General features: G+C 48.9%; 1 protein-coding gene across 1 annotated transcript; it reads left to right on the plus strand.

Annotated features, from left to right (window-relative positions):
* On the plus strand, positions 1,976 to 20,260 carry ST6GALNAC1 (ST6 N-acetylgalactosaminide alpha-2,6-sialyltransferase 1). The gene is made up of 9 exons (XM_005694107.3): positions 1,976 to 3,595; positions 16,325 to 17,003; positions 17,646 to 17,814; positions 18,147 to 18,318; positions 18,531 to 18,669; positions 18,912 to 19,015; positions 19,196 to 19,285; positions 19,372 to 19,471; positions 19,736 to 20,260. Exons 1-9 carry the CDS (start codon positions 3,465 to 3,467, stop codon positions 19,925 to 19,927), a joined length of 1,776 nt encoding a protein of 591 aa, XP_005694164.1. The 5' UTR covers positions 1,976 to 3,464; the 3' UTR covers positions 19,928 to 20,260.

A 20,260-nucleotide genomic window follows, 5' to 3' on the forward strand; every position in this document is an offset into this window, starting at 1 on the left:
CCTCTGCACTTCTGTTCTGAATTAGTTATTACATCTGCCTGGTTTTCTCCTGAATGGAATAAAATCTGTAACGCATTCTCATGTTTCGTATCCATAAGAGAGTTATGATTTTGCCTCTTGCTGAAAACAATCTTTTTAAATTTTTTTTTATTATGGAAAAAGTCACATAATATGGGCTTCCCTGATAGCTCAGTCAGTAAAGAATGTGCCTGCAATGCAGGAGACCTCAGTTTGATTCCTGGGTCAGGAAGATCCACTGGAGAAGGGAAGGGCTTCCCACTCCAGTATTCTGGCCTGGAGAACTCCAGGGGCTGTATAGTCCATGGGGTCACAAAGCTGGACACGACTGAGCGACTTTCACTCTCACATAATATAAAGCATACTATTTTCAGCATATTTAACTGTACACTTGAGTGGCACTAAATATATTCACATTGTTATGAAACTCCCACCATCTTCCATCTCCCAGATTTTTCACCCTCCTAAACTGAAACTCTGTCCCTACTAAATATAACTCCCCACTTCCCCTTCTCCCTACCCCTTACCCCCTGGCCCTGACATTTACCAATGTACTTTCCGGTACTAAAGTGAAAGTGTTACTCTGTCCATGAAATTCTCCAGGCCAGAATACTGGAGTGGGTCGCCTTTTACTTTCCCCCGCCATCTTCCGGACCCAGGGATCAAACCCAGGTCTCCAGCATGGCAGGCAGATTCTCTACCTTCTGGGCCATCAGGGAAGCCCTTCTGGCACTATGAATTTGACTATTCCAAGTCCCTTGCATAAGTGGAATCAAATAGTATTTTTCTGCACCTAATATATACTAGAATGTATTTTTAAAGTTAGTAATGTCCTACAAACAGATCGTACCTTCTTTCTTCCCCCATGCTGTACCCGCAGGCTCTAATTAATTATCTGTTTTATTTATGGTAGTATAGAAATGTCAATCCTAATCTCCCAATTTATCCCACTCCCACTTGCCCCTCTTGGTATATGTTTGTTCTCTATGTCTGTGCGTCTATTTCTGCCTTGGAAATAATCTTTAAAATTTTTTATTTATTTCTGGCTGTACTGGGTCTTCATTTCTGCGAGGGCTTTTCTCTAGCTGTGGCAAGCAGGGGCTCCTCTCTAGTTGCAGTGGGCAGGCTTCTCACTGTGGTGGCCTCTCTTGTTGCGGGGCACAGGCTCAGGGCACTCGGGCTTCAACAGCTGGGACGCATGGCTCACTAGTGCGGCTCCTGGGCTCTGGAGCACAGGCTTAATCGTTGCGGCACAGGGGCTTCGCTGTACTGCAGCATGGGGGGTCTTCCAATATCAGGGATCAAACCTGTGTCTCCTGCATTGGCAGGTGGATTCTTTACCACTGAGCCACCAGGGAAGCCCTGAAAATAATATTTTAACAAGTCATATCTGCATGTGAGGTCCCACACATCCTATGCGCTGGTGTATAAAGAAGATTAATGTCAAAAAGCTTTGCTTAAATAGGAGAGAAAAAGGAGACTTTGCTGAGCACAAACATCGTGATATTTGAAAAACTTTTGGCAAGCCAGTTTCCATGAAAATTCATACTTCTCTGCATCTCCCCTTGGGCCCAGGCACACGCAGAGAAGCACATTGGACTGGAATCTGAGAACCAGGAAGTGAGAACGCTGAATGAACCCGCCCCTACCAACTGGCTTTGAGAACACTAGATTCAACCCACCCCTAAGGTGGTGAGAGGGACAGGCTGTATACAGCAGCTCAGCTGGTGCCCAGGAGCTCAACTAGATCTCCACGCTCTGGGGAAGCCTGAAAGAACACTGATAACCAGTGCCTTCTTCAAAACACAAGGTGAGGTGAAAGAGACACGGCATTTAGGCAAATCCACTCGGTGGGTAAGAAAGCCCCGTCCCCCTGTGCAGGGCGTTTGCCTGGCCTCGAAAACAGGCACCAGGATGTCAGGGGACCGGGTGTGCCAAGTGCACAGGAGAAGCCAGGGCCAAGTGTCAGGTAAGCCGAAGAGCTGTGAGCGGACATGGGTCTATAAAGAACATGTTTATTATGGAGTCGGTGTTTGAACACTTAACAGGTTAGGTGCACAGAGACAGAGAGACAAGAGACAGGACCAGTACTAAGCGAATTTTCTCTCCTTGCTTCCAGTCCATCCGCTGGAGTAGTACAACAAGTTACAGGATCACGTTTGTACCTTTTCATCCTCCCTGGGGAAGGCGATCCAAGCATCTATTGCACATCATCTGGGTGAAAACCAAGAACTTTGGGTGAAGAATTGGACGCTGTGCATTCGGGGAGTGCACACTGTGATGACTGAGCAGGGAGCCCAGGTCCCAAGTTCTTCAAAGCCCTGTTGTTCCAAGCTCCACCTCTTCCACTTCGACTGCATGGTTCGATCTTACTGCCAGCAGTCATTTTAAAAACGGAAAATCCACAGTACTTTAGGAAGGGCGGCGTCTCTGAATTTTCTCAGTGTTCTACCACTGATCTTGATATTATTCCTCTGAGTTGTACCTTTTCCCCAAGTGTCCTGTGTTTTCGTGCTTTTCATATTGAGGCTCAGGTTGGATCCAGTCCCCCAAGCCAGTGGTTCACTCCGTGATCTTGGGCAAGCTGCCCCCGCACAGAGGCAGTTTCCTCGACCGTAAAAGGAAGTGGATAATACAGTGTTCCGCTCCTGGGGTGGCTTCGAGGGATGCATTTATGCATACGAAGCTCACCACGTTGCGTGAGAAGCAGTGAAGACTGAACAGAACCGCTGCACATCAGTGGTTCTCAACGTGGCCACGCATCGGAATCACCTGGGGCAAAGAATACCCATGCGTGGAAATTAGCTCTCCACGGAGATTCAGGCTTGACTCGTCGAGGTGTAGCCTGAGCATCAGGATGTTTTAAAGCTTCCCAGGTGATTCTAATGGACACGCAAGACTGAGAGCCACCCTTCAAAATAACTCGGGAAACAAGATGTTCTGAGAGCTCCCATCCAAGGCTGCACAGTCTCTCAGAGGAAGATGGCTAGGGGGTGTCAAACCTGAAAGGGTACCCTCTGTTTTTCTTGTAAAACTCCCATTGAAGATGGAGGCTATGCAAGGCCCTTCCAGCCCAGGTACTTGTCCAGGGTCCCCTAGGGTTTGCGACCTGATGAAAGTGAGGTTCCATGTAACGTGTATGTGTTTCTCATTAAAGTTCCACATTCAGAATCTGGCTTCAGAGACAGCAGGAAAAGAAGGTAAACTTGTTTGCACAGAAGGAGTTTCTCTTCCTTCAAGCCACGCCAGCCTCTAAACCTTCATAAGGCAGAGAAGGCGGCTCCCTTCCCTGGCACACTCCGAAAGGCTCTGCGTTCACCAGTGGCTCGTTTTTAAGACAAAAGGGTGCACACCCTGACCAGGAGATCTGAGCAGTTAAACTGTGTGCTGTCTACATCAGAGCCTCAGGACATGCAGAAATTCCCTGCAAGGCTGGACCCCCAAACATGAGGCCTTGCCCAAGGAGACTCTGTCATCTGGACCAAACTGTCCAGGGGCCTTTGCTTTTGGCTGTGCTCATCTTCCTCCTCTTCACCTTGCCCTCCTTTATTAAGGAACCTAACACAAAGCCTAGCAGGTAAGAGTCTGCCCTTTCCGAGTTCCCTGTGGTTTATTGGAAGAAACTGGAAAATGATAGCCCGGGGAGGATGGGGAACTTCTGAGACACCTCTGCGGTGAGAGGTGGTGTCAGGGATCATGAAGGTTGTCAGGAATCATGGGCTATGAAGCCGGAAGGGGAGACTCGGGGTACATGGAGGTGGTATAACAGGAAAATGGGGGCCGTGGGGCTTATACACAGAGGAGGTAGAGGCAGCAGTTGGATAACTGTTGGTCTGGTCTCCAGAAGGCATAGGTGGAAAACTATTTTCCCCTCTAGGTCTGTGAGTAATAACCTCAGCTTTGGGGTTCATTACATGCCATTCTCTGTGTACTAAAGCAAATGATTCATCCCATGAATTCCATTAATTTCTTTACATATATATATATTTCTTTCTTAAAAAAATAAAATGTTCCTTTATTTGGCTGCACCGAGTCTTAGTTGCAGCACATGAGATATTTAGTTGAGGAATGTGGGATCTAGCTGCCTGAAAGTGAAAGTGTTAGTTGCTCAGTCATCTCCAACTCTTTGCGATCTCATGGACTATCGCCCACCTGGCTCCTCTGTCCATGGAATTCTCCAGGCAAGCATACTGGAGTAGGTTGCTATTTCCTTCTGCTGAGTATCTTCCCAACCTAGGGATCAAACCTGGGTCTCCTGCACTTCAGTTAGATTCTTTACTGTTCCCTGACCAGGGATCAAACCTGGGCCTCTTACAATGGGAACTTGGAACTTTAGCCACTGGACCACCAGGGAAGTTTCCCACTAAATTCTAAATCATACAGTCTCTGAGATGTTTGTCAGTAAAACGAGACATTGCTCACTTAGGGGGGCAGCTGAAATTCTGGGTCCCAAGTGAACCCTTCAAAAGGACACTCTAGGCCATTTTTCTGATAAACACATCTCCTGTAGGGAGAGACCTCTACCTTTCCAGATTCAGTGTATTTTGAATGATTTTGTCTCACTACTCTTAGAATTTGAAAATAAAACATACCCTCATGAAGTTTTTAAAAATACACCAAGGCAAAGCAAGAATAAAGCTCTCCCTACGATACCCTGTCACTACCCAGTCTCCATGGGTAACCACCCTTAACACTTTGGTGTAGAAATAATTACTATGTTATTGTAGCTAATGCTCCTATAGTACTCAGTATATGCTGGGCCCTATTCTAAATGCTTTATGCGTGAGACACAGAAAGTTTAGATGAATGATCCAAGTTCATGCTGCTGGTAGTTACAGGGCCAGCAATCAAACCCAGACATTTTGGTTCCATAATCTGTGCTCTTTAACTTGTGTTAGACAAACCCTTCCAACAGATGGATAAGTGGGTAGATAGGTAGGTGATACTCAGCAGTAAAGAATTCACCTGCCAATGCAGGAGACATGGGTTCAACTCCTGGGTCAGGAAGATCCCCTGGAGAAGGAAATGGCCACCCACTCCAGTATTCTTGCCTGGGAAATCCCATGGACAGAGCAACTTGACAGGCTATAGTCCATCGGGTCTCAAAGAGTTAGGTACAACTTAGCGACTAAACAGCATTAAACAACAAAGGTAGGTGATAGGTAGGTAGATAGATAGACAGGTGGGTGGATGGCTGGACGGTCAGACAGATAGGCATCACACTATACACATTGGTTGACTTTTTAAATCAACTATATCACGGACCTCCTTCCATGTTGGCACATACAGGTCTATTCCCTTCCTTTCCATGGCTGCATAGCTTCTGTAGGATGGATATAGCTGAGCCAACCCCATCTATGGGCACTTGGGTTGCCACTCATTTTTCACAAACCTTTGGGCACTTATGTATTTCCGTAGGTAGATTTCTACAAGTGGAATTGCCAAGATAATGAATATGTTCACATTAAGTGTCAATGGAAGGACTTCCCTGGCGGTCCAGTGGTTAAGATTTTGCCTTCCAATGTTGGGGGGTGCAGGTTCGATCCCTGCTCAGGGAGCTAGGATCCCACACACCTTGCAGCCAAAAAAACTGAAAATATAAAAACCAGAAACAATATCGTAATAAATTCAATAAACACTTTAGAATGATGTACATTAAAAAAAATCTTTAAAAAAAGTCAATGGACACCATCAAGTCATCCTCAGAAAAGGCTACACAAACGTGTGAAAGTTAACTCTCTCTCCAACCTCTGCGGCAACACTGGATCTTGTAAACGGCTTTCAAGTTTAATCATCTGATAAGTAAAAGCAGGTTTCTCTTTTTAATTTGCATTTCTCAGGCTACTGGTGAATCTGAGGATCCTCTAAAGTTTATAAAGCATTTCATTGTATGAATACGCCAAACATTATTTACTCATTCTCTTTTTTGATGGATGTTTGGGTAGTTTCCAGTTCTGGCTATTATGAATTATGAGTAAGCCTGCTGTGAACATTGTTGTACAAGCCTTTTTTGTGTACATAGTTTTATTTCTCTTGGGTCAATATCTAGAGGTGGGATTGCTGTGTTATAAGGAAAGTATATGTTTAGCTTTATTTTTTTATACTTTTATTTGGCTGCATGAGGTCTAAGTTGCAGCTTGAGGGATCTTTTTAGTTGCGGCATATGAGATCTAGTTCCCTGACCAGGGATCAAACCCAGGCTGCCTGCATTGAGAGCATGGACCACCTGGACCACCAGGGAAGTCTCTATGTTTAGTTTTAGAAGAAAAGTTATTGCGTTATTTCCAAAACAGTTTTGAATTTTTCTATTTCTCCTTTCGGGTTTCCCTAGTGGCTCAGTGGTAAAGAATCTGCCTGCCAAGTGGGAGATGCGGGTTCAATCCCTAGGTCGGGAAGATCCCCTGGAGATGGAAATGGCAACAATCCAGTATTCTGGCCTCCGAAATCCCATGGACGGAGGACCATATAAGAGATAGCTAGGGGTTGGACACGACTTGGCAACTAAACATTTCTCCCTTCAGTTTTGTCAGTTCCTGTTCCATGTCTTTTGATGCTCTCTTATTGGATGTGCATGCATTTTGGATGGTCCTGACTTTGAAAGTGACTGTAAAGTTATTGAATCTGCCCAGAATTTTAAGGGACAGGAAACAGGCCACATACTGAGATGTCTCGATAAACTGTTTATATTATTAAATCCCAAGAGAGCAGAGACAGTGGATGCTATAACAATAGTGGTCCCCGGAGGAGATTTTGTGTCTGTTGAAAGGTTCAAAGAGAAGACGGCGTCTAGGAGACAGAGAGGGCTTGCGTGAGTGCCTGGGGAGAGACGTGGTGAGCAGAGGGTGAGCAAAGGCGCCAGCCTAAGTCCTAAATTAGTGTCCTCTCTGCTGACCCGAGAGCGAACCCGCCCCAGGGAAGTGAAGGCTTCCTCTGGGGAGCAGAGAAAGGGCATTTAGGAAGGTGGGACCCAGAGCTGCTGCAAAAGGCTTTCAGCCAGGGAGGCGGCCTTGCCTCGTGACGGCTCTATTTTAAGACGATGAGTTGGCCAGAAGTGAACAGGACGGTTTAGGAGGAGGGAGTTGCCACTTTGGATTGACCAGCAGTGGCACCCAAGGGAGTTGGACGACTCTGCAGGCAGATTATCCTGGTGTGAAGGGAGGGGCTGGGGCCATTAAAACGTTAGCCATTAAAACTCAAGGTGAGAAGGATCTGGACTAAGAGACCATGGATCAGCAAGAAGGGGGAAATCAGGAGATATTCTGAAGGAGAGGAGGGAGAGAGAGGGAGAAGCAAAAGTGATGTGCAGTTTTGCAGTTTGACTGGTCATGCCCTCCCTTCCCTGCAGAGCTGCCTGGGCAGAGGGTGGGAGCAAAATCAGACAGGGAAGGGAGGCGCACAGTGCAGATCACCACAGATCCCGCGGTTAGTGAAGGTCATTATCGCATGGCTGAATGCTGACGCTGAAGCTGAAACTCCAATCCTTTGGCCACCTGATGCGAAGAACAGACTCATTGGAAACGACCCTGATGCTTGGAAAGATTGAAGGCAGGAGAAGAAGGGGACGACAGAGGATGAAATGGTTGGATGGCATCACCAACTTGACGGACATGAGTTCAGTAAACTCCTAGAGTTGGTGATGGACAGGGAGGCCTGGCGTGCTGCAGTCCATGGGGTTGCAAAGAGTTGGACACGACTGAGCAACTGAACTGAACTGAACTGATCGCATTGATGCTTACACTTTGTGGCTTGCCATGGCCATTTGAGAGTCGGAGAAGATTTTCAGATCTTAATCTGTGCTCCGGGGGCCTTTCCATGTGTTCTTTTCTTCTTCTTTTTAAAAGATATTTATTTGTTTTTAATTTTATTTATTTGGCTTCACTGGGTCTTTGTTACGCTATTCAGGATCTAGTTCCCTGAGCAGGGATCAAACCTAAGCCTCTTGCATTGGGAGCTTGAAGTCTTAGCCACAGTGGACCACCGGGAAAGTCCCTCCACGTGTTATTTCTGGTCTTTACAATTGCAGTTCAAGATTAGTATTTGTGTTCTTTCACAAGAAATGATTATGAGGCTCATAAATATTAAGGGGAATTCCATGGAAACAGGAAGTAACAAAACGGATATTTGAATTTAGAGGTTTTGAGCTCCAAATCCCATGCTTCTCCACTACCTCCTATGTGTTGACTCTTAAGAGGTTTAAAGTCCAAGGGAGGACTTCCCTGGTGGTCCAGTGATTACGAATCTGCCTGGCAGTGCAGGGGACATGCGTTTACCCCTGGTCCAGGAAGATCGCACATGCTGTGAGGCAGCTAAGTCCCTGCACCACAAGTACCAAGCCCGTGTGCCTAGAGCCCGTGCTCTGCAACAAGAGAAGCCACAGCAATGAGAAGCCTGCACATTGAAACTAGAGGATAACCTCTCTCACCACGACTACAGGAAGCCTGGGCGTGGCAATGAGGACCCAGCGCAGCCAAAAATAAAGAAATAAATGGATTTTTTTTTCTTAAGTCCAAAGGAAGAGACATACACAAAGCAAAAGAACATGAGTGATATTATTAGTAGTGATAAATGTCCTCAGTAAAGTCAGATGAGACAGATGCTACCAGAGCACACAGAAAAGGGTCATCTAAACCAGGCAAATGGGGACGGGAGGCAAAGGAGAACACGGTGGAGATGGGAGCATCTGCAAGGTGCCTGACGGCTGTGTGACATTTCAGCAAGCAGGAACACCGTAAGCAAGGAGGAAGTAGCGTAAGCAATGGTGCAGAAAGGAGCAAAGGATGATTTCAGGAAGGGGAGACTGACAGGTGGGTCATTTAATAAGCACTGATAAGGTGTCACTGTGTACTAGGCACTGGTCTCGGAGTTATGATTACTAATCACATATCGAGCCAGAGAATAGACACTGTTATCATCATCAACTCCTTTATAGATGAGAGAGATTAGATCACTTGTCCAAGGTCACCCTTGTCGCTGATGTTCAAATGCAGACAGGCTGGCCCCAGTGTCCCAGCATCACACCACCCTCCACGTCTCTCCATCACATCCATCCTGATGTCATAAATCCTAAATGTGTCTTTTTCTGCCAGACTATGAATTTCTTGTGGGTAGAAACTGTCTTATTCGTCTCCATTTCTCCAATAACTTGAACAGGTCCCAGACACTGTACATATGTAACACAGTGTCAACACTTACTGATAAAAGAATGAATGTGACCTTAAATAACTTTGTTCTGTAGCTATTAAGAATTTTAGAACTTCCCTGGCGGTCCAGTGGTTCAGATTCCAGGCTCCCAATCCAGGGGTCCTGGATTCCATCCCTGGTCCAGGAACTAGATCCCACATACCACAACTAAAACTGAAGATCCCACATGTTGAAACTAAGACCCGGTGCAGCAGAAAATTATTAATAAATTTTCTGGTTTTTTTTTTTTTTTTTAAGAAATTTTAGAGTAAGGGAGTAGCTTGATTAAATGTATGCTTTACAGAGGTTACTCTGTCAATAGGTTGTAGGTTAGGTAGCTGGCCAGGCACCCTGGGGTTTTTATTTGTTTGTTCGTTTTGAGGCGGTGCCACGTGGCTTACAGGATCTTAGTTCCCTGATCCAGACTGAATCCGGGTCCGGGCAGTGAAAGTGATGAGTCCTAACCACTGAACTGCCAGGGAACTCCCTGGGGCACAGGAAGTTTTAAGGAGACAGGCTAGAAGGCCAAGGTAGTGGTTTAAGATTGAGTCCTTGGGGCCTGGAGCAAGGAGGTTATGATGACAGCAGGACCAAAAATAAAAGACTGAGAATAAGTTAAATCAGCTGGATTTGGTGACAGATGTGATGGGGCAGTGGTAATAAGGATTTTAAGACAATTCTATGATTTCAAACCTAGGTTATTGGTCTACCTCTCATATCATTTCAAGACAAACCCAAGTGCACCAAACCGACAAAAGTTTTGGTGCCAACCTCCAATTTACTCTCTGATGTGTAAAGACCAGGTCTCTGTTTGCTTGGCTTCCCTAGTCTGGAACAAATTTATCCTAGAAGATGCTATGCCTCTTTGTTTTGGCTTCAGAGATAATCATGAAGAGTGGGCTGGGAATCGGACCTATGGATTCTGTTTTCTTGCTTTGGTTATTGCTGTGAATATTTTATATATTTAGTTGGCTGTGCTGGGTCTTAGTTATGGCATGGGAGATTTAGTTCTCTGACCAGGTATCGAACTTGGGCCCCCTGCATTGGGGATGCAGAGTCTTAGCTACTAGACCACCTGAGAAGTCCCCTGGTTTCTGTTTGGTATCGTATTTTGCTTTGGTGTAGGAACCAAACTGTGTTTTCTATAACCTTCTGGTTTCTGATTCTGGACCCCTAGCTAGAATCAGAAAAACTTAACCTCAACCATTCTTACTCCTCTACCCCATCCCCAGGAGGGCATCAAGGGCTCCGGGATGTCTGATATGGTGCCAAGGCCCAGGAGAGGGCAGCTGATTCTTAGCCATCAGCTTGCTGCAAGATATCCATCATCACTACCTCTTGGCTCTTCTGTGTCACCTGGTTTATGCGTGAGAATGTTCTGTGATGTGGTTTCTATCTTCCCAGTTTCTACACGCAGTCACTTCCTTCCGGGGGTCTTAAGAGACCCTAGGAACGCTACCAGGAAGTCAGAGCCCTCTAATCTTGGGTCCTTAGAGCCCTCCCTTCTCTCCCACCTCCTTTCGTTCTCCCCGCAGAGTAAATATTTCTAGGAAGGGGATGGTGGCATAGGAATTAGAAAGGTCCCTCTCTAAGATATTTTACCTATTTCCCCAAATCTTCTCCCCTTTTGAGGGCTTAGGTATTTGGAGGGGAAAAGCCAGAAGTTCTTGCAGGGTATTCTTTATTTTCCAGCCCTTGTCTGCACGTGTGTCCGTGGGGGCAATGAACGTGGAGCTGACCATTAGCTGCTGCTGGTGGTGGGTGGGAGGCAGGCACCAACAGGAAAGGGAGAAAACACAGGGAGGAAAACAACCAAGTAACATTCCAGGATATTATACAGCTACATTTGTGAGTATAATAGGCAAAGAAAAGGGATCTGGATGTTCATGCCCTCGGGGGTCAACAGCAGGTTCTTTGAGAAAGTATAATCACAAGTTCACATCCTTTTGTGCTGAAATTTTTTTTCTGCTTTTTCAGTAAGGAGTACGCATTGCTTTAGTAAAAGGAAAAATAATTCAGAAAACTTGTGAAGAAAGAGGAGCAAAAGTCTAGGTATCATTGTGGATTGAAGTGTCCCTCTCAAACAGAACATGCCCTAGGCTGCGTGCCCTGTCTTCCACATAATAACACATTATCGCATCAACTTACATTCATTTCTTACATACTTTCTCAACATACATTCTGCTCCCTCTGTTGGTTCGTGAGCCTCTTAAGGGAAAGGACTATAGCTTTTTTATCTCTCATTCCTAACAGATAGCTCCAAAAGCCTGGCCTATAATTACTGCTCAATAAATATTGCATTGTGCTTTCAAATTCTCAATAGGATGTCTCATTTGATTCTAAGTTTTCTCTTTAATTTTTTTATTTTTACTGAGGAACATGCAAATGTTTCAGTGAAATAAGGAGGCTTATATCAAAACACAGTCGTCCCCAGGACTTCCCTGGCTCCCCACTTCCTCTGCAGGAAATATGGGTTCAATCCCTGATCAGGGAACTAAGCTTCCTCATGCCATGGGGAACGGCCAAAAAATAAATAAATGAAATAACCAATAAATACAATAATATAACTGTCTCCGTGTCTTCTCCCTGCTCCAGGATTCTGATTTCCAAGGTGACTACTTCAACCCCCTCTGATTTTCTTTTTGGTCATCTACTGCTCTATTTATAACATGCCCACCTGCTACTTCTTGATTTCTCAGTTAAGTGATTAAGGGCCATCAAAGAAATATTATTTACCCATGGCCTTGAAGCCTGTCGCCCCTTTAGATTTTCATCTCCGGACGCATGAACTCAAACAGGGGCTCTGGGCATCTCTAACCGTCGCCATAGTGTCAGCACCTGACCCAATTCGACCTGCCTATATTCGTATAACAGCATTGTTGGCAATGGTCTTCCCCAGTGGCTCAGCAGGTGAAGAATCTCCCTGCCAATGCAGGAGACACGGGTTTGATCCCCACGTCAGCAAAATCCCCTGGAGGAGGGAATGACAACCCAATCCAGCATTCTTACCTGGAGAATCCCATGGACAGAGAATCCTAGCGGACTACAGTCCATGAGGTCGCAAGAGTCGAACACCACTTGGCAACTAAGTACACACACACATTGTTCAAAATGCCTTGTCTATACTGGCTTTTAACATCCTTACAACCGTTTTATAAAGCAGCTTTTAAGATTCTCACAATGGATAAGAAAACAGAGGCTCAAAGGGTCCTGTGACTGAGATTACACAGCTGGCTAGTTAGAGGCGGGGCTGGACTAGAACTCAGGCTACTTTCCACCCACCTAGGCTCCATTGCCCATTTGCCAAGTGCCAAGAAGTCAGTGTTCTCTCCACCTCAAGTTCAACCCAAAAACATGTCCAGTGGAGCCCGAGAGGTTAAGTCATGGGGAGGTGACCACCACCACACACCAGACGGCTACCCTTCATGTCACCTTGCAGGAGACTGGCTCAACTTGCTTTCAGAGCTCCCTGTGTCACCAGGAAGTAGAAATAATAAAACCCTGATCAAGTTACTGAATACTGCCAAGGTTGTTGGGTTCTGCAGATTCCAGGGAGCTCTTCCAGCCACAAGGAAGAACAGGAGGCAGGGTTGGGGCAGGCTGCCCACGCTCTCTGTTCCTATACGCCTCGCCTCTCTCCCCTTTCCCTGTAGAAGGCTCTGGGGAGGGAGCAGGGGAGGAGAGGAATGTTATTTTTAACCCTAAGGTCAGTATTTTTAAATGCCAGAATAAAAATATCAACTGAACTTGGGATAATCTGTGAAACAACTTTATTCCCAAGTGTGATTTTTTTTCCCAGAGAGGAAGATTTAGGTACAAGATACAGGTGCTTTAAAAAATGGTCTTGGCTTTAGGGACTTTCCTGGTGGTCCACTGGTTAAGAATCTCCCTTCTAGTGCAGGGAATGCAGATTCCATCCCTGGTCGGGGAACTAAGATCCCACATGCCGCAGAGAAATTAAGCCTACATACCACAACTACTGAAGCTGTGTGCCCTAGAGCCTGGGCACCGTAACAAGAGAAGCCCGGATGTCACAACTAGAGAAAGCCCACAGGCTGCAATGAAGAGGCCGGGCAGGCAAAATCTACAAAAAAAGAAAAAAGGAACTTTCTTTGAAACACCCCTGGTTCTCAACTGAGAGCTTCTAGCCATGGGCTACACAGGTCATTTTGTATCTGTGATTCTTGATCCGTACTTGGAACCTTTTGCCGCTTCTTTGCTTCCAGGTCCTCCCAGGGTGATGTGCTGTTGTTTCGCTTCCTTTATGGAATAGAGCTCTGTGATCCCTGCTAGAGAGATACTTAGTTCATATTTATTGCTGTTCGTTTTTCAGTCACTAAAGTCATGTTCGACTCTCTGTGACCCCATGGACTACAGCATGCCAGGCTCCTCTGTCTGCCACTATCTCCCAGGAGGTTGCTTAAATTCATGTCCATGAGTCGGTGATGCTGTCTAACCATCTCATTCTCTGCCACCCTCTTCTCCTTTTGCCTTCAATCTTTCCCAGCATCATGGTCTTTTCCAATGAGCTGGCTCTTCACATCAGGTGGCCAAAGGATTGGAGCTTCAACTTCAGTATCCTTCAGTATCCTTCTGATGAATATTCAGGGTTGATTTCCTTTAGGAGTGACTGGTTTGGTCTCCTTGCAGTCCAAGGGACTCTCAAGAGTCTTCTTTAGCTCCACAGTTTGAAAGCATCAGCTCTTTGGCACTCAGCCTTCTTTATGGTCCAGCTCTCACATCTGTACCTGACTACTGGAAAAACCATAGCTTTCATATATATATGTATACATTTTTTGGTTGACCAAAAAGTTCATTTGGGTTTTTCCATATAGTGTTACAGGAAATATATATATATATTATTTAATATACTTAAATTTTTATCATATATATATATGTTTTGCTATTTTTGGCTGTGAGATCTTAGTTCCCTGACGAAGAATCGAGCCCACATCCCCTTCATTGAAACTGTGAAATCTTAACTACTGGGAAGTAGTTTACGACCTGAGAAGTCCCTATTCATTTATTTTTTAAGAGCAAATTTTTATATATTTACCTCCGAAGTAGATGAGAATTATAGTATCAAATTGCTTTTTGCTTGAGTGAATTGGTTCGTCTGTTCCTCTGAACTAGAGTCATTTAATAGAACCAATGTTTCCCGCTACACCGGCCCCACCGCAGCCTAGTGGACGGAGTACAAGTTCAGGAGCACACAGGGTCTGGACGAGACGGATACAGGGCTCTCAGCATGTGGATGGAAGCAACTTGAGCGTTCAGTAAATTCTGTCCGTGACCTTTAGAAAACGGCAGCATAAACCCTCATATCCAAGGCAATCGCACATGTGCACAATCATCGGGAGTTGAAGTTTAATCACATAATTTAGTCACTGCCTGGGTCATTGCTGCCACTTCCTAGAAAATGTAAACACATCGGCTCTCATGCCTACTGCATTGGCGGGCAGGTTCTTGACCAGTAGCACCACCTGGGATAGACAAATGATTCAAGTCTAAAGTCCTCATACACTGCAAACAATGATCTGGTCCTGCCTGCCTCTTTGGGAGCATCTCCTGCCGGACAAGCCCCGTTCCCCACTCTTTTATATGTGTGTATATATAATTTTATTTATTTATTTTTGGCTGTGCAGGATCTTTGTTCTGCACAAGCTTCTCTGTAGTTATGGCGGCCGGGAGCTGTTTGCTGTGGCGTGCGGGCTTCTCACGGCGATGGCTTCTTCCATGCAGCGTGGGCTCTAGGGCTCCCACACTTCAGTAGTTTCAGTTTCCCAGGCTCTATAGTTTCGGTGCACAGGCTTAGCTGCTCTGAGGCATGTGTGATCTTCCTGGACTGGGGATTGAACCCCGTGTCTCCTACACTGGCAGGTGGGTTCTTTACCACTGAGCCACCAGGGAAGACCCCCACCCCATGCTTCCTTTTTTTTAAATTATGTATTTATTTATTTTTGCTGCGCCGGCTCTCAGTTGCAGCATGTGGGATCTAGTTCCCTGACCAGGGATGGAACCCGGGCCCCCTACATTGGGAGAGTGGAGTCTTTGCCACTGGACTACCAGGGAAGTCTCCCAACACCACAACTTTTCACGCTTCTGGGACTGAAATTTCCTCCTCCCCACTCCTAATCCTCTTCAGAGGGGAGCTCCTCCAGGAAGCCTTCCTAGCTTCCATGTGGGAAGCATGCCTTTCGTCCGCCATCTCTAACACACGCCTCACAGTTTGTGGGTACTTAGTTCCCCAACCAGGGATTGAACTCGGGCTGCGGCAGTGAAAGTGCTGACGCCTAACCACTGGACCTTCAGGGACTTCTCAACAGTTTGCTTTTAAGCAGTGTTGGACTGATGATAGGATAAGAAGCACATCTTTAAGGCAGATCTTTCAAAATCAAGGTTGGCAACTATAGTCTTAACAGGCATGCCTCCTTCCCATTTCCTTGTGGACAAAGATACCTTTGTTACCTATGTTTTTTTTTTTAAGGTCCACTGAGTCACAAGATATTAGGTGGCAGGACTGGGTTCACACAAACTCATTCTTAGACTCACAGCTGGGAACACAGAGGATGCTGGAGCCGCAAGGAGTGAGCCCGGGAAGCTGGGGGTGCAGCATGGAAAGATGAGTGGTTCAGCTCTGCCCTTGGCCTCCGGTTCTAGCTCCCAAGACTCAGTACCGCCACTTAGGTTTCTTTACCAGTCCACCAAAGTGGCTTCCCAGGTGGCATTCGTGGTAAAGAACCCTCTTGCCGATGCAGGAGATGTAAGAGACGTGGGTTTGATCCCTGAGTGGGGAAGATCTCCTGGAGGAGGGCATGGCAACCCACTCCAGTATTCTTGCCTGGAGAATCCTATGGACAAAGGAGCCTGGTGGGCTGCAGTCCATAGGGTCGTGAAGAGTTGGGTATGGCTGAAGGGACTTAGCACGCATGCACTGGTCAGAAGTAAGTGTCCAGATCCATTGCCGGCAGATGCCGCTTGGCGTTGGGAAGCAGCCAGCAAAGTCCCTCCCTCACCTCTCCTAAAGACTGATTTGAAGTCCGCCTGAGACACAAAAATGAATGCTAGCTACACTCCTCAAGTCTCTACAACCTTAGCCTTCATCCAAAGTCATCTCTTTCTCTAGGAATAAGCATCAACAGAACATTAAGGAAAGGTCCCCAGAGTTACTGCAAAATGCCATGTCTCAGGCACCCACCACGAGAAGGAAGGCAACCACCCACATGGGGTCAGTACTGGGGACCCACACTCGGGACACACACCCCGAGGCCACAGCCCTCACGGCCAACCAGCGCAGAAGAGCGCAGACCAGCAAGGCCCATGCCAAGGAGCCGGGCAGAGTGCCCACCCCCACCGGAAAGGCAGCACTGCAGACACGGGCGAGCAAGGACACCGGGGTGGACACGCTGCCCCCAACGGCTGGAGGTGGGGGGGTGACCTCCAGCAGGACCGAGGCGCCATCACTGAACAGTCAGAACCCAAGGCCAACCAAAGGATCCGGGGACTGGAAGGCGAGGCCCACAGGCCCCAGAGCAGTGCCCACGGAGCCGCGGGACAGCCCGGCAACTGCAGCTAAGACCCTCCTTCCAAAACTCCAGGCTGGGGCGCAGGCGGGGAAGGGAGCCAGAGGAGCCACCCCAGCAGCCGCCCCCTCCCAGGACAGAGCCCAGCCCACACGGTCCTCGGCCCCTCCCCAGAGCCCTGCCACCCAGAGAAGCCAGAAGTTGAAGGCCGCCAACTTCAAGTCTGAGCCCCAGTGGGATTTTGAGGACGAATACAGTCTGGAGGTGGGCGGCCTGCAGACGGTGAGTTTTCCCTCTTCTCGGGGCCCTGAGGCCCACCCCCTCCCTTCCATCCCAGGCTCTGCTCCTAAGCTCTGCTCTCCCCCACCCGGAGAATCAGGTAACCAGCCCCGGGAGAAAGGCCAGCTGGGCGGCCTTTCCCACACGGCTCATCCAGGTGAGGGTGTGATCGAAGGGCCCCCCCTGGTCCCCAGGAGACCCGGAGGCTCCTCAGAAAGGGTGAGAGAGTGTGACCTCAGCAGGCGGAGGGGCAGGACTGGGCAGGATCCAAGGGACAAGAACACCCCAACCTGGTGCCCAGGCCTGTCCTCCCCACAGAGATAATTCCAAGACCCTCTCTCTTTTCCAGCCCTGAGAAAAGCAGTCTGGGCCCCCAGCCACGGGAGGGGAGACCCAGATGTTTGCACGCATAACTACAACCACGCACAGTACATGAGACCCGTAGCATACATCCTGCCCGTGGTGGGCCTGGGCGATCAATGAAGGCTCTGGGAATGGGATGGAAGATGTAGCGGAGGAGGGGCCTTTCCAGCTTTGAGGCCTGGTTTCTGCTCCCGCACCCACCTCCCCTCAGTCCCACCGCTCCATCCCCCACCCCACGGCTTCCGGACCCTCTCCCGGCCTGACCCATCCTCCTGCGTGCAGACCTGCCCTGACTCGGTGAAGATCAAAGCCTCCAAGTCACCCTGGCTCCGGACTCTCTTTCTGCCCAACCTCACCCTCTTCCTGGACTCTGGACACTTCAACCAGAGCGAGTGGGACCGCCTGGAGCACTTCCCTCCGCCCTTCGGCTTCATGGAGCTCAATTTCTCCTGTGAGTCCTCGTCTAAGGGCCCTGGGTGTGCGCTAGGCCACAGCAGAGGGCCATGCTTCTTTAAAAAATATTTTTAAAATATTTTTTGGCCATGCTGTGCAGCATATGGAGTCTTAGTTCCCTGACCAGGAATCGAATCCCCAACCTCTGCTTTGGGAGTGCAGTCTTAACCACTGGACCATAAGGAAAGTCCCAGAGGACCATGCTTTATTGCCTCTGGACCACCCCTCCCCTGCGGGCAACCAGCCCCGGGAGAAAGGCCAGCTGGGCGGCCCCCTGGCCCTGGCTGGGCTCTGAGTGGAACCCCCTCCCCCCCACTCCCTACATCGCAGTGGTGCAGAAGGTCGTGGCGCGCTTCCCCCCAGTGCCCCAGCAGCAGCTGCTCCTGGCCAGCCTCCGCCCCGGGAGCTCCCGGTGCATCAGCTGTGCCGTGGTGGGTAACGGGGGCATCCTGAACAACTCCCACGTGGGCCCAGAGATAGACAGCCACGACTACGTGTTCCGGTGAGCCTGCACCTGCCCCCACCCACACCCCTCTCCTGCAGAGCAGGGCTCTTCCAGGAGATCTCAGAGGGTGCTCCCAGCCTGGATCCAGAAGCTGTGGGGGAGGGTCCTGGGCTCGCTAGTGCCGCACCCCCATCCCTTCTTCCTTCCGCGACCACCTCCACGCATCACCCGGAAGCCCTCATGTGCTTTGATTTTGTCTTTCGGGCTAGGCTGAGTGGTGCCGTCATTAAAGGCTATGAACACGATGTGGGTACTCGGACCTCCTTCTACGGCTTTACCGCCTTCTCTCTGACCCAGTCACTCCTTACACTGGGCAGTCGGGGTTTCCGGCATGTGCCTCTGGGCCAGGTGAGCAAACAGGAATGGGTCTGGCCGCCCACAGACTTTGGATACGGGAGGATGCAGGTGAGCCATGGAGGCAGACAGGGAGATAGGGCGCATTCTGAGTCCACAGCCTGTCGTTGGTACAGTCTCTGGACATGTGAGGGGCAAGGGCAGGGAGGGCAGCCATGCCAGGCCAGAGGAGAGCAAGCAGGCGGTCTGGGGTCAAAGTCAGGCCACCCCACTGAAGGCAGGACCTTGGTCCTCAGGACGTCCGCTACCTGCACTTCCTGGAAGGCACCCGGGACTATGAGTGGCTGGAAGCACTGCTTCTGAATCGGACCGTGACTTCAAGGAACCTTTCCTGGTTCAGGTACCTACTGCCTCCTCCCCTCACCCACAGACAAGCTGTGGAGGGGGCAGCCGTGAAGGGTTGGACAGATGGGGGCAGTCTGAGCTCTCACCTGGAGATGGGGGACCAGTCATGCCCACGATCCTGCCTTGGCTGTCCCCCGGAGATGTAAGAAAATGAAGGATCCATTCCTGCCCACAGGCGCAGACCTCAGGAGGCCTTCCAGGAAGCCTTGCAACTGGACAGATACCTGTTGCTGCACCCAGACCTGCTCCGATACATGAAGAACAGGTGAGAGCAGAAAGCCCGTGGAAGGGGCCGAGTCCCTCTCATCCTCTCGAGCCTCCTGACAGCTGGGGGGCTGGGCTCTCTCGCAGATTCCTGAGGTCTGGGACTCTGAACACTGCCCACTGGAGAATATACCGGCCCACCACGGGGGCCCTCCTGCTGCTCACTGCCCTCCAGCTCTGTGACCGGGTGAGGCCCTGCTTCTGGAGCCTGCGGATATGGAAAAACAGCTCTGGGGTAGCCCTGGGCCTGTTCAGCAAAGGATGATGGCTGGGGGGTGGGGGGAGGGGCCTGAGTGTGGACACATACCTGTGCGCAAGCATGCTTCCAGGGGTCCTGCATCCAGACCCCCAGGGATAGAATCAGGACACAGGGCCCCTGCCCCTCACACACACAGAGAAGAAGCCCGAGAGACACACTCGCAGGCCTTATTTCTCCTCCGCCTTCCTGTAGGTGAGTGCCTATGGGTTCATAACCGAGGGCCACGAACGCTTCTCTGACCACTACTATGATAAGTCCTGGAAACGAACGATCTTTTACATCAACCACGACTTCAAGTTGGAGAGGACGCTCTGGAAGCGGCTACATGATGAAGGTATCATCCGGCTGTACCAACGTCCTATGACTTCCAAGCCGACCATCTGAAGGGAGCCTGGGCTGCTGAAGTCCCTTCAGCTATTCTAAGGCTCAGAGCACAGTGGGGGGCCAGAGACTCGTCTGCCATCTTCCAGCGCCTGAACCAGGCTCTGAGCCCCTCCAGACTTCAGGGGTAGAGGTCTACCGAACTACTGCAGAGGAGGGGACACCCTCAAGATGGCAAGTGATGGGCTGAGGTTTCGGAGACCTTGGAAAAATTTCTGCAGAGTTTGTTCCGTGGAGGTGGGGACTTGATTTTTGAGACCAAGGGGACTTCCCTGGTGGCTCAGACGATAAAGAATCTGCCTGCAATGCAGGAGACCTGGGTTCAATCCCTCAGTC

The sequence above is a fragment of the Capra hircus genome, chromosome 19, assembly GCF_001704415.2.
Source record: "Capra hircus breed San Clemente chromosome 19, ASM170441v1, whole genome shotgun sequence".
In the NCBI taxonomy this organism is placed as follows: domain Eukaryota; kingdom Metazoa; phylum Chordata; class Mammalia; order Artiodactyla; family Bovidae; genus Capra; species Capra hircus.

Coding starts and splice junctions, on each gene's coding strand:
- ST6GALNAC1 (XM_005694107.3), top strand. CDS start 3,465: ATGAGGCCTTGCCCAAGGAGACTCTGTCATCTGGACCAAACTGTCCAG. Junction 3,596..16,324: donor CCTAACACAAAGCCTAGCAG/GTAAGAGTCTGC, acceptor CTCTTTCTCTAG/GAATAAGCATCAACAGAACA. Junction 18,319..18,530: donor AGCCACGACTACGTGTTCCG/GTGAGCCTGCAC, acceptor CTTTCGGGCTAG/GCTGAGTGGTGCCGTCATTA.